Source organism: Acartia tonsa, chromosome 15 (assembly GCF_053477335.1).
Source record: "Acartia tonsa isolate MP-2025a chromosome 15, ASM5347733v1, whole genome shotgun sequence".
In the NCBI taxonomy this organism is placed as follows: domain Eukaryota; kingdom Metazoa; phylum Arthropoda; class Copepoda; order Calanoida; family Acartiidae; genus Acartia; species Acartia tonsa.
Window position 1 is genome coordinate 8,611,190 of NC_137274.1, and position 13,793 is coordinate 8,624,982.

The following is a 13,793-nucleotide window of genomic DNA, read 5'->3' on the forward strand; positions in this document are numbered from 1 at the left end:
GGCTACTAGCTGCCTAACAGCTGAATATAAATGGCATGCCGGCACAAAGTTTAAGCAACATAATCAGATCTATGAATAATCTGGAACAATCAATTTCCAATGATGCACAGGGGAAAGCTTCTACCAATTATTTGCAATGCGAAATATCTGTTTATAATTTAGTAATGACTATTCCAGATTATTATCTGTTTATCATTTAGTTAAGACTATTCCAGATTATTTGTAGGCCTTTGTTTGTCAGTTAAAGTTTTGACTGAGTATAATCTATAAATTCAACCATTTGGCCATTAATATCCATTAAAAACATAGATTTTTTGAGATAATCATTACCAAACTGTAAACAATACTGGATAATATTAACATTAAGAGTACATATTATTATTATATGAAAAACTTAATTCATTTCATAAACAAATAGAGTAGAGGTCTTATTGTTATTGTAAATTAAAGTTTAATATGATTATTGGAACACTATGGTTGGAGAACTCGAGCTCACCCATATAAAATGTATTTAATATATAGATCTGACATGGATCTTGCAGCTATATAGCAGGGCCTTTTGTTAATGCTGAAAATTAGAAAATTCTGTGAAGTAAGAGTTGTCACAAATATAGGTTAAATGAGAGAACAAGTCACCATTGTATAAAATTGAACAGGGAGGATTTGACAAGCAGTGGAGGAAATAACATGAATAATGTCTATATTAATCAGGTAAACTTTTGTCCATTTATCCATTTTCAGTCAATCCATTAACTCATTAATCTGTCATTCTGTAAACAGCAAATAGTGCCTCATATAAAACCACGTCATACAATACAAATTACCAATGATAGGCTAGTGTACATTATAATTGACCAATGGTAAAACATATGCTGGCCTATCATTGGTCATTTGTATTGTATGACGTCATTTCTCATTAGGCATTTTTTGCTGCTTCTGTCATACTGTATTGCTATAAGAGAAATATGATTTTTTTCCAAGTTAAAATGAAATTGCGTTTTTCCAATTTTCTAAAAGAACTAATGGAATATTGATTATAAAAATTAAATGTCCTGGTACTCTGTAAAAAAATACATCATATTTATTTCAGACCTTTTTTTAATATCTGTAAATCCAACAGCTTAAGTTTTATATTAAATGTTGGTGCTTATTTTTTCTGTTTTTTTGGGGGGGAGGGTTGAATCTTTCTTTCTATATGTGAACCAATCTATCAATGTATCCTGCCCTAGGAGGGAGGAGGTGTACGGGTAGGTAGAGAGGACAACAAGGAGAACCACCACGCCAGGTCGGGGGAGAACCACCACCCCAGGGCGGGTAACAAGAATGATCCCCGATACATGGCGTCACAGGCAGTTTAGCATTTACTTCTTCTATTGGGTTAGGCTACAGAAACCCCGCTTCATATACCCAGTAATAGAATAGCTTTTGTTTCTAATTTTCACATTTTTTTGATTTTTTTGTTCAATTTTTAAAATTATTGCGGATAATTTTAGCAAAATAAGATTATCTGTATGGCTTTGAAACCGATTGATAACCCGTATTTTAGAACCAGTTCTTAGCCTTACTGAAAAATCATGTATAGCATCATTTTACAGACATTTTTTGTTTAACCAGGACTTCTGCCCCTCAGGGCTAATAAAACTGATTTAGTTAGTCATCCAGGAAGAAAGGGCGTGGATTGGGGGAAGGTTGTTATTTAAGCCAGCTACAAGTTTCTCTTTATTAGAGTACATGATAATCTGGTGAAAGATCCAAGTAATAATAAATTTATTGGTGATTCTTAACATTTCCATATAGTGTATATAATCAGGGAGGAAGGGGACAATGGACTGTTTATTACATTAGTCCCCAAAGTTTTATAGTAACTTTTTCTTCGTTGGCTTAATAACTTTGGTGACTTTATTGATTGGTTGGTTTATTAAGCTGAGTGTCCAAACGTTTCAACCACTAATTGTAATATACAGAAGTTTAACTTTGTGTATAATCATTGGGGATGTGCACTAATTAATCGTCCATTGTCTTATCCCTTTAGATCCCAGGAATAGTGTTGTAGTATTATACATGAAAAGCCGAGAAAAAAAAGGGACAAACAACAGTAGACCTAACGTGGACAATCCGTATTACAAAGTAACAGGATTTTTGTTTGTTTGTTGTACCGAAGAATCTCGCTAACCGCTGAACCGATCGGGTCCTCCACCTCCCGAATTTTTTTCTTACCTTTTTAAAAATCTAAATTTTAAAAAATGGGTTCTGTGATTCAACTGCCCCTAGAGGCGTAACCGCTAGTAACTTAAAATAAAAATAGATAAAAAGAGTGAAAGTGAGGGAGAGAGAGAGAGACACAGAGAGAGAGAGAGACAGACAGACAGAGAGATAGAGAGAGAGAGAGAGAGAGAGAGAGAGAGAGAGAGAGAGAGAGAGAGAGAGAGAGAGAGAGAGAGGGAGAGAGTTAGCTAAAGAGAGAGAGAGTTAAAGAAGGATTTAACACATTTAAATTATTTTTTCTATGTCCTACTGCATATTACTTAACTAAGCATTTTTGTGGATGAAAAATTGTTATTAGACAAAATGTTGTTAGACAACTTCTTGAATAGTATCCAGAGAATTCACGGATCTTAAGGGATAAGACAATGGACGATATATATTGATGTACATTGGACACTGCTGAGCTGGATCTTTAAATCATTTCAATGGTGCGCCAAATCGGGGTGAGCCAACTTTCCACCAATGAGAGCACAGCATTTTACGAAATGCCGCGCTGTGATTAGCTGAAATTCGGCGCACCCCGATTTGGCGCACCATTGAAATGATTTAATTGTTTAAAGATCCAGCTCTGGTTTATAAACTTAATCAAGATTTAATGAAAGGCCCCAAAGTTTTTTATTTCAACGAATGAGTTCATGTTTCTTAAGTACTTTGGGTACCAGTACAAATTATAGTCTAATGTCCCCTCCCTCCCTGAGTATATTAAGACTTACAGCAAGGGTAGGGACTGTAAATTACACTGGTACCAAAAGTTTTATTGCCTTCTTATAATACCAACTGACTCTAAAACTTTGGGTACTTCTACTTAATCATCATTGGGGAATTACAACAATTTATTGTCCATTGTCTTATCCCTTAAGATCCCTGGAGGAGAAATTAGAGGAAATTTTGGGGGGGGGAGGAGGAAGAGAGATGGATAAAGATGGAAAGAGGAGTGAAAGTAAAAGGAAAAGTAAGAGGAAGAGAATAAAAGGTAGGCAAGAATTAAAGGGAAACTCTGCTTTTCTAGTATGGCTTAAAAAAAAAACAAATTAATATCCAATGGATTAATGGACCGGTTTTAAGCCATACTAAAAAATCATGTATCGTTCGTATTATTTCCAGTTTTCTTCGAATATAAAAATGTAAAATTGTAATATTAAAACCAGTTCTGATAGCCTGTGTCTTCGGCATATCGGGGCTAACAAAACTGGTTTTAATCTTATGATTATTCATTTTTATATCTGCGAGATAATGTTTATTTCTCGCATCATATTATAAACAGCTTTCCGTGGATATAAAATTTACAATTATAAGATTAAAACTATTTTTTAGCCCAAGATGCCGGAGGGTATTTTTTTATTGAAGTGATAACCAGTTCACAGTAATAAATTATTTGGATGGTCCCAACCTTAGAATCTAAACCTAGCTATAAAAAAATATTTTCCTTCATTTTTAGCCTTAGGTCGTATATAATTTCCACTTTTTAGACACTGCACTGTGATAATTTTAAAGAACTAGAGCAATGACGTACTAAGAGTGGGGGTTGCTTCCCCCCCCCAAAAAAAAAAAAAACTCTGAATACCCCCCAAATGTTTTGAGTTAGTGTTAGGAATCAAGTAAAATTCATCCCCAAAACACCTCTCCCCCCCCAAAAAAACATCAGATTGAATTATCCCATTATGTAATTTTTTCATTGGGATAAAAGACTGGGCAGTAAGATATATAAGTTTTCCGGAATTTTAAAGTTAGGGGGAGATTTGAAATCTGCATCAAGTTTTGAGGATTTTTTATAAAATTCATTTTTTCTATAATTCTTTATCTAAAAGCGGAAATGCAATTTAAGTTAATTAATTTTGGCATCTGTGATTGGTGGATTTAAAAAATCTGCGCTCTGATTTGATGGCGTACATCATTCAACCAATTAGAGCGCAGGTAGTTTAAAATCCACCTATCCCATTGGTCAAAATTAATTAACTTAAAATGCATTTCCGCTTTTAGATAAAGAATTATACAAAAAACGAATTTTATAAAAAAATCCTTAAAATTTGATGCAGATTTCAAATCTCCCCCTAACATTAAAGTTCCGGAAAACTTATATATCTTACTGGGCAGGGGGGTTAAAATATTTTTGGTTGTGGCTTTACCTCCCCCCCCCCCCAAAAAAAAAAAAAAAAAAATAAGTTTGAACGTCTCGAGTGTCCCTTTAATGTAAATATGGTGACTACAGGGAGATATTGTAATTGATTACTTTCCGAGGTTCTTATGCTACAGAGTGTCCAAATAATGCAACAAATTTCCCCATTTTTTTGCTTAAACTGAAACAAATTTCCCCATTTTGTACTTCAGGTTGTCTAAACATTGAAACAAATTTTTATGCTTACATTGTAACAAATTTCCCCATTTTATACTTTAGAGTGTTCAAACATTGCAACAAATTTCCCCATTTTAAAACTTCAGGGTGTCCAAACATTGAAGCAATTTCCTCATTTTATACTTAAGGCTGTCCAAATATTGCAACAAGTTTTCCCATTTTTATACTTCAAAGAGGCCAAACATTGAAACAAATTTCCCCTTTTTTACTTCAGGGTGTCCAAACATTGAAGCAAGTTTCCTCATTTTTATACTTTAGGGTGTCCAAACATTGAAACAAGTTCTCCTATTTTTAGTGGCAGCTAATTCATATATAATTCAGAAAGGCCAAATATTGCAACAAATTTCCCCATTTTATACTTCATGTTGTTAAAACATTGAATCAAATTTCCCCATTTTATATTTTTCAAATATTGCAATGAGTTTCCCCACATTTATACTTCAGAAAGGCCAAATATTGCAACAAATTTCCCCATTTTATACTTCATGTTGTTAAAACATTAAAACAAATTTCCCCATTTTTATACTTTAGGGTCCAAATATTGAAACAAATTTCTCCATTTTATAACAATGAAAATTAATTTGTAAAAATGTCCTAGTTATGTCCAATTACAAATTTGTTTTTATGTTCATCTGTCTGTTATTAAATTTTTCTAAGGCTAAAAACGTGGCTGCGATTTTTTTACCCTTGGGTTTAACATTATAAACTTCTTATAGTACCGGGGAAAGTTTATGATTTTTTTACACCCACCAATATCTGCTGGATTAAAACCAGTTCTAACCCATACTATAAAATCATGTATAGTATCGTATATTCCACGAATATTAAAATATAAATAAAATAGTTTTAATTCCAGATTTTTTTTAGTCATACTGAAAAATAAGGAATAGTATCGTTTTAGAGATAATTTTTTTACGAATAATAAAATATAGGGCAAAAATCTTAAACTAAATACAAAATTATATGATAATCCTTATACTAAAGTAACACGATTTTGAACCGATATGGTTCTCCTTTACAGGGTAGCTTCTTATAGGTCATGGGAATGTTTATAAATATTTTGTGGGAGAGTACCACCACCCTCGCAAGAGAATTCGCACCTAGAGGTCCTTAGCCGCTACAACTTATTTATTGTATTATATTATAGGCAATTGTCTAAGGATAATAAAATAAATAAGAATTAATATTAATCATAGTGCTCTAAAATAGTAAACTCACTCGGTTTTGTAGTTAAAAACAGATAGAAAAACCTATATTAGAATTTTAAATAAATATATCATTGTCAAATACTTTGTTAACTTCAAACTGCTCTAAATTGTAATTTTTAGCTAAATTTTTCGTTCGAAATATTTTTTTAATTTTTAATTTTAAAAATTGGGTATAGTCCCTTTCGTGACATCGCCTCTTAATGGGCGTTTTGTTGTATTTTCATAGAAGCTTTTGATGGGTTATTTAAGGTTTAAGGAGATGTCATTTTCATTGTTAAATACTTTGCTAAGTTCAAACTGCTCTTAATTGTCATTTTTAGCAAAATTTTCCCAGAAATAGAAAAATTTTCTAAAGAGCGTGTCCTAACTTTTTAAAAGAATAGGTGGTCGGTGCTTTTAGTAAGTAGTAGATGTAAAATGATCCATAGAATTTAGATATGCAATCGTTTTTTTTCAGGCCTCTTATTTTCTAAGTAGTTTAAGGTTTTTTTTAGATCAAGTTGGTTTTAAGGTACTAAAACGCAACAAAAAAAAAGAATAAAATTGCCATTATGAAATAAAATAGTAAGATCTTTTATTTGACACCTTACTTTTTGAATTCTGTTGAGTAATTATTGAAAAAATCTATTTTTTTTAATCCCGGTGAATCAAAACTTTGAACTTTGGGAGATCATCACAAATGGGTTAAAAAGAAATCACAAAAGTTAGGACAAGTTCTTTAGAAAACTTTCATTTAAAATTTACCTTATATGTAAGAAAATTTTCATACTAATAGGGAAATGTCCCTACAAATAAATGAATTTTTCCCACCAGGAAAGAATTTTTCCCACGAGGAACGAATTTTTCCCACGATTTGAGAAATTTTCCCACGCGCTAATCATAAATGCTAAACCTTAACCAGGACAAAGCTGGGTACAGAGATGGACTACAAGAGATGCAGCTGCTCCACTCATCAAACAATAGGAATAATCATCACCATGATAATAGGTAACTTCAATTTCCCACGAGTTGAGAATTTTTCTCATGAGTAGAGAAATTTTCTAACCAGTAGAGAAATTTTCTCTCAAAGTAGGAAAATTTTCTCATGCTAAGCAATGAATAATCATCACCATGATAATAGGTATCCATTCATTTTCCCATGAGTAGGGAAATTTTCTCATGAGGAGAGAAATTTTCGCATGAGAAGAGAAATTTTCTCATGCTAAGCAATGAATAATCATCACCACGATAATAGATATCTTCATTTTACCATGATTTGAGAAATTTCCTCACATATTGAGAATTTTTCTCATGAGTAGAGAAATTTTCTCATGCTAAGCAATAAATAATCATCACCATGATAATAGGTAACTTCAATTTCCCACAAGTTGAGAATTTTCCTCACGCCTTGAGAGAGATTGTCTAATGAGTAGTGAATTTTTCTCATGAGTAGAGAAATTTTCTTATGCCAAGCAGTGAATAATCATCATCATGATAATAAGTATCCTTAATTTCCCACGAGTTTGGAATTTCTTACGAGTAGAAAAATTTTCTCATGAGTAGAAAAATTTGCTCATTCTACCCCAGAAATAATTATCACTATGATAATAGGTATCTTTTTTTTTCTCCATGTATTGAGAATTTTTCTCACGTGTTGAGAATTTTTCTCATGAGTAGAGAAATTTTCTCAATAAAATTTTCTCTTGAGTTGAGAAATGCTCTCACAAGTTGAGAATTTTTCTCATGAGTAGAGAAATTTTCTCATGAGTTTTCACCCCTACACGGCAGAACTATGTCTTTGGCCTCGGCACTTGGCACCCTGGCCTGCCTAGCCGCAGCGCTCGGCCCCTTAGCCTTTTATATCTATCTCAATATTTCTATCTATCTACTTATCTATCTATTTTCCATAATATAATTATCTATCTATCTAGGGAAAGGTTTACAAGATCTCATGCAAACTTCCACAATCAGCAAGGAACAAAATCAAGCCGTTAACCGCCGTTTTATCTATGATACAAAGTAGAATGATGTCTGTCTGTCTAAAGCTTTAGATATCAGTAACCACTGAACCGATGGGACTCTACTCTACAGGGAATATGATTTTCAGTTATTCTTTTTTTGGGGGGGAGAAGGTACAATTTAACAACTTACTAAAACAAAGAAAAATTTGTCCCCCCCCAAAAAAAAAAAAAATATTCCCCCTTCCAAATTTTTATTTACTTTTAAATACCAAAAATTGGATTGTCAAAAATCGCCTCCCTTTAAGTGCCCCTAGAGGCCTCTAAAGGGCAAAGTCGCTATTATGTAAAAAAGCGGATTTAAATTTAATTTTAACTTTCTGATTTTTAATTGTAAACAGATTTATTTTTACTTCGTTTTAGATAAATTTAGTCTGTCTGTTTGAAGTTTAAGACTTCGGTGAAGTTTTGCTTCACAGTGAATGCACCTCCTGGTCCTGTAGTCTATTAGTTTAATTTTTTTTATTTATCCATATTTCTTATTAGTTGGCCTAACAACTTTGGAGACTTTTACCATTTTAATTGGTTGGTTTATTAAGTTGAATGTTCAAACTTTTCAACCAATAATTGGGGTCATTTTATGTGTCATCATTGGAGATGTACATCTGTTTATCGGTTATAGTCTTATCCCTTTAGATCCCTTTGTGCGTAAAACTATACATTTTGTCCTAACAATGATCGGATCATGGAAAGAAAACGAAGTTTCCGGTTTCGTAGTTTTTTCATAGCCTTTCTCCTATTTCTAGCCCCTGTGGGGCATATTTTCTAACCCTGCGGGGCAATCATTAACATTTACTTAACCTAACCTAAAATAACCCTTCAAAAGCTACTGTGAAAATACGATGAAACCTGCAACTTCGTTTTCTTTCCATGATCCCAATGATCATTTTTGGCGCTGGCGGAAATTTGAATTTTGATAATTTGTTGACAGGCGGCTGGTCACAAAACTGTTCCAGAGATAGCACAGGTCAATATTTCATATTTTATTAGTTTGGGTACTTTTCTATAGTTTGGGTACCTTCTATTGTTTAGATAACTTCTATAGTTTGGGTACCTTCTATAGTTTGGGTCAGGTGCAGTTCACGGTAAAATGTTTCTGGTAACGAATACCTCCAAAAATCCACGTGTCCCTAATATTTTGATATTAGTGAGGCTATTCTACAGTTTGGCTACCATCGTCGAAAAGTCTAAAGGACCTAACGAAAGTGAGGGCTGCTTGGGCCCTTCCTAACTTTAAAATATTGAACAATATGGACTACTGCAATGTTTAAAAATAATTTAATAAAAATTTTTAAGCTAAAAAATATTATAACCCTCAAATCAAAAGTATTTATGGAGGGAGAAGACACTGGACTGGTACCCAAAGTTATCTTAATTAAATTTTGGGAACTTTCATTTTCCAGAAGGGGTACTTTGTTTATCATCATTAGGGATATTCATTTATCATCTATTGTCTTATCCCTTTAGATCCCTATAAATATAAAATACTTTTTTTTAGGATCTCTGAAGACTGGAGTAGATATGTCTAATTTTAATTCTGATTACAATATCAAAGTAGGTCTATTTTATCTATCCATCTATCTATCTTTCTATCTATCTATCTATATATCTATTAATCTATCAATCTATCTATCAATCTATATATTTATCAATCTATCAATCTATCTATCAATCTATCTATTTATCAATCTATCTATCAATCTATCTATCAATCTATCTATCAATCTATCTATCAATCTATCAATCTATCTATCAATCTATCTATCAATCTATCTATCTATTTATCTATCAATCTATCTATCAATCTATCTATCAGTAGCTACTTAAATAGCTATAAATCCCGAATTGATCGTAGCGTCACAGACAAATGCCCACACTGTGACCACAGTCACACTTCTGCCCACCTTTTCAACTGTCCAGGCAACCCTACTGACCTCAACGTCACCAGCCTCTGGAATAAACCTGTGGATGCAGCCAGATTCCTCAACCTGGCTATTGATGACGAGAATCGTGTATAAGAAGGAAACGGGCTAAAGAAAGAAAGAAAATCTATCTATCAATCTATCTATCAATCTATCAATCTATCTATCAATCTATCTATCAATCTATCTATCTATCTATCTATCAATCTATCTATCAATCTATCTATCTATCTATCTATCTATCAATCTATCTATCAACATTACCAAATCATATATCTATCAATTAATCAATCAATATATCAATCTATCAATCTATCAATCAATCTATCTATCAATCAATCAATCAATCTATCTATCAATCTATCTATCAACAAATCTCTCAATCTATCTATCAATTTATCTATCAATCTGTCTAACAATCTATCTTTCAATCTATCTATCAATTTAACTATCAATATATCTATCAATCTATGTATTAATCTATCTATCTATCTACCTATCTATTTATCTATCTATCAATCTATCTATCAATCTATATATCAATCTATCTAACAATCTATCTATCAATATATCTATCAATTTATCTACCAATATATCTATCAATCTATTTATCAATCTATCCATAAATCAATTTATCAATCCATCTATCTATCTATCTATACATATATCTAACTATCTTTTTAATATCAATCTATCTATCTTTCTAACAATCTATCTATCTATCTATCTATCTACCTACATATATATATATATATACATATATATTATCAATCTATCTATCTATCAAATTATCTATCTATTTAGCACAAGTCAGAATTGACAAAGAAGTACCGGAGCAAGAGTATTGACCATCTAAATGACAACCAAGCAAAAGACTTTAGATTTGATTCAGGTAAAATTCATTAGATTTATCCAGGGAGGTCTAAAGGGATAAGACAATGGCCGATAAATCGATGTACAATACCAATGATGATACACAAAATCAACTCTTCGGTAGATTAAATTTAAGCACTCAACTTAATTAACCAACCAATCAAAATTAAGCAAATTTTCTAAAGTTGTTAAGCCAACGAATAAGAAAAACGTTATTTTAAAACTTTGGGGACTAGTGCCATAAACAGCCGATTGTCTCTTCTCTCTCTTGGACATGATGTTATCTTATTCGTTGCCGTTAAAACTTTGGGTACTTTTAATGGATTTTGATTAATTGATTACAAAACTAGGATGGTCGAAACTTTTAATGAACGATTTATACATTCAAAATTTTATTTTTTAAAAGCGAAGCTTTTCTATAATTAAGGTCGGTCCGTCCGTCCGTCCGTAACGGATTGCTTTTTTCGTTAATTTAGAATCTTTTTTAGCTAGCAGTAAATATTGAGATTGGATGAGGGTGCTATGTACACAATCGGAAACTAGAATTCAGCTGACCTCTATGGATTATATTTTTAGCTTATTTAAAACAAGGATGACAACATTCATAAAGCTATGGTCCCCATAGTTTTATAATAATGTTTTCTTATTCGTTGCCTTAACAACTTTGGAGAATTGGGTGAATTTTGATTGGTTGGTTAAGTAATTTCGAATTTTTAAACCTATTTAACCACTAATTTTAATCTACAGAAGGGATAATTTTGTGTATTATCGGGATGAAATCAATATCTTGGCCATTGTATTATTCCTTTAGATCCCTACATTTAAAGTTTAACATTATTTAGTAGTTATTAGAACAAAAATTCATCAAAAAAAATTTGGTCCAAAACTGCTTCAATACAATTATACCTAATAATCGCAAGAATCCATATTCCAAAACGTATACAGAATGATTATTTTATGTAAGTGCTAAAAATTATCAGTTTATACCGACTTTCTGTTAATGATTACAGAGTTGCTACGCTTTCTTAATAGTACCTAAATTGTACAGGAATCCTATTGAGTTTTACTAGTATTTGTTTAAAATTGATGTATTATTACTTGGAAGTTGCAACAGATTTACATGTACTCTAATAAAGTTATGCTTGCAGCTGGCTAAACTAACATTACCCTGATCCAACCCTGGGGATGTACATCACTTTATTGGCCATTTTCTTATTCCTTTAGATCCCTGACTATATCCATTTTATTTAGGAACCCTGCGGGGAGGAACCCTGAAGGCTGGAACTCTGCGTAAAGCCCTAACTCAACCCTCAGAATCCCCACTTACCTCCCCAGAGGTAGGTCAAGACGACATTTTAAGATACAGAATTTTACGCGGCATTCGCACGCCAATTGTACTATGATTTTCAATCAGCTGATCTTTGTTTATATTTAATTACTGTGTACAAGCAGAGAGAGAGAGAGAGGGGGGACAATCTATCTATCTATCAATCTGTATGTTGATCTATCAATCTATCTATATATCAATCTATATATCAATCTATCTATCAATCTATCTATCAATCTATCTATATATCAATCTATCTATCAATCTATCTATCAATCTATCTATCAATCTATCTATCAATCTATCCATCAATCTATCTATCAATCTATCTATCAATCTATCTATCAATCTATCGATCTATCTATCGATCTTTCTATCAATCTAACTATCGATATATCTATCAATCTATTTATCTATCTATCTATCTATCTATCTATCTATCTATCTATCTATCTATTGATCTATCTATTGATCTATCTATCTATCGATCAATCTATCTATCAATATAACTATCGATCTATCTATCTAACTTTGGACTACACTATTCTAGATGGGCAAGAGAGACACTAAAGGAGGGCTGGCTGGGTATTATGATTCAGATGTGGGTTTCCTGTCAGAACCAGATATGCAGGATATCTGGGTTCCTAAATACAGGTATGGCGTGGGAAAACACTACAGACCCGTGGGAAAATAATACAGAGGCGTGGGAAAAAAACTATTGAGGCATGGGGAAAAAAACTACAGACCCGTGAGAAAATATTACTGAGGCGTGGGAAAAAACTACAGAGGCGTGGTAAAACACTGCTAAGGGAGGGAGGAGACATTGGAATGTAATTTACTCTGGTTTTACAACCATGATTTCTTAATTGTTGGTTGAAAAAAATTGGATACTTTGATTGGTTGGTTAGCACTTTTTAACCAATAATTTATAAATATATCAATTTTTCTTCTTTTGTCTTATCCCTTTAGATCCCTGTATAAAAGTAACAGGATGTCAGTCTGTAGTATGAGTGTCTGTGTGTGGGACTAGTCCCAAAAATGTTTATAATAACTCATTCTTATTCATTTGCTTAACAACTTTTGGGGACTTTTTTGGAATTTTGAGGATTTTGAGGTTGAGTGTTCAAACGATTAAGCCACTTCTTGTGATCTGCAGAAGGGGTAATTTCTTGTATAATAATTTTGGATTTACATCATTTATCGGCCATTGTCTTATTCCTTTTATATTCCTGGGTATGTTAGTTCCTCAAAACTTTTAGTAGCGAAGCTACTCTATAATACACGTTGTCTGTCAGTTAGTCTGTAAGTTTTTCTGTATAAAGGTGATTTTTTGTAAAGTTTCTCTGTACTAACTACCTAATTTAATTGGTCCGTCGGTCTGTCAGTCATACTCCAAAAGACAATATGTTAATTTAATTATAAGGTGTCATGATTTTTATAATTATAGCATAATATCTTTTTTATAATTCTACTAAACAACTGCTCTATAACTCACTTTGTCTGTTTGTTTATTTGTGATCTTTTTGAGTTGCTACTCATGGATGTTGTCAACCGTATGTCTGTCTGTCTGTCTGTCTAAAAGTAAAGAAATGTTAAAGAAAATTAACATTGCTGCGCTAACTATGAAATTTTTTTAGGGACATTGGATGTCAGTCGACTGAAGACATAGGATGTCAATCTTCAGGAACTTTCCTTGTTATTAAGTCAAATGAGTATAAAAAGTATATGTAGCACTAAAATCTTAGTTACCTTTTTGAAAACTAGCACTAATTAGCTTTCTAATGGTATGTATAAAATGTATAACTGATTACTTCTGGGAGGGGACATTGGGTTGTATATTACACTAGT

General features: G+C 32.4%; 1 protein-coding gene across 1 annotated transcript in view; it reads left to right on the forward strand.

The window, feature by feature from the left end:
* Window positions 1-13,676, forward strand: part of LOC145307596 (uncharacterized) — a 30,824-nt gene extending 17,148 nt beyond the window's left edge. The window contains exons 16-26 of the mRNA XM_080150050.1: window positions 227-246; window positions 657-711; window positions 1,230-1,349; window positions 6,728-6,813; window positions 7,737-7,778; window positions 8,753-8,790; window positions 9,322-9,377; window positions 10,550-10,637; window positions 11,870-11,955; window positions 12,496-12,599; window positions 13,583-13,676. Coding sequence (XP_080006176.1) covers window positions 227-246; window positions 657-711; window positions 1,230-1,349; window positions 6,728-6,813; window positions 7,737-7,778; window positions 8,753-8,790; window positions 9,322-9,377; window positions 10,550-10,637; window positions 11,870-11,955; window positions 12,496-12,599; window positions 13,583-13,676 — 789 coding nt within the window. The remainder of the gene's footprint in view (window positions 1-226; window positions 247-656; window positions 712-1,229; window positions 1,350-6,727; window positions 6,814-7,736; window positions 7,779-8,752; window positions 8,791-9,321; window positions 9,378-10,549; window positions 10,638-11,869; window positions 11,956-12,495; window positions 12,600-13,582) is intronic.
* The last annotated feature ends 117 nt before the right edge of the window (window positions 13,677-13,793 follow it).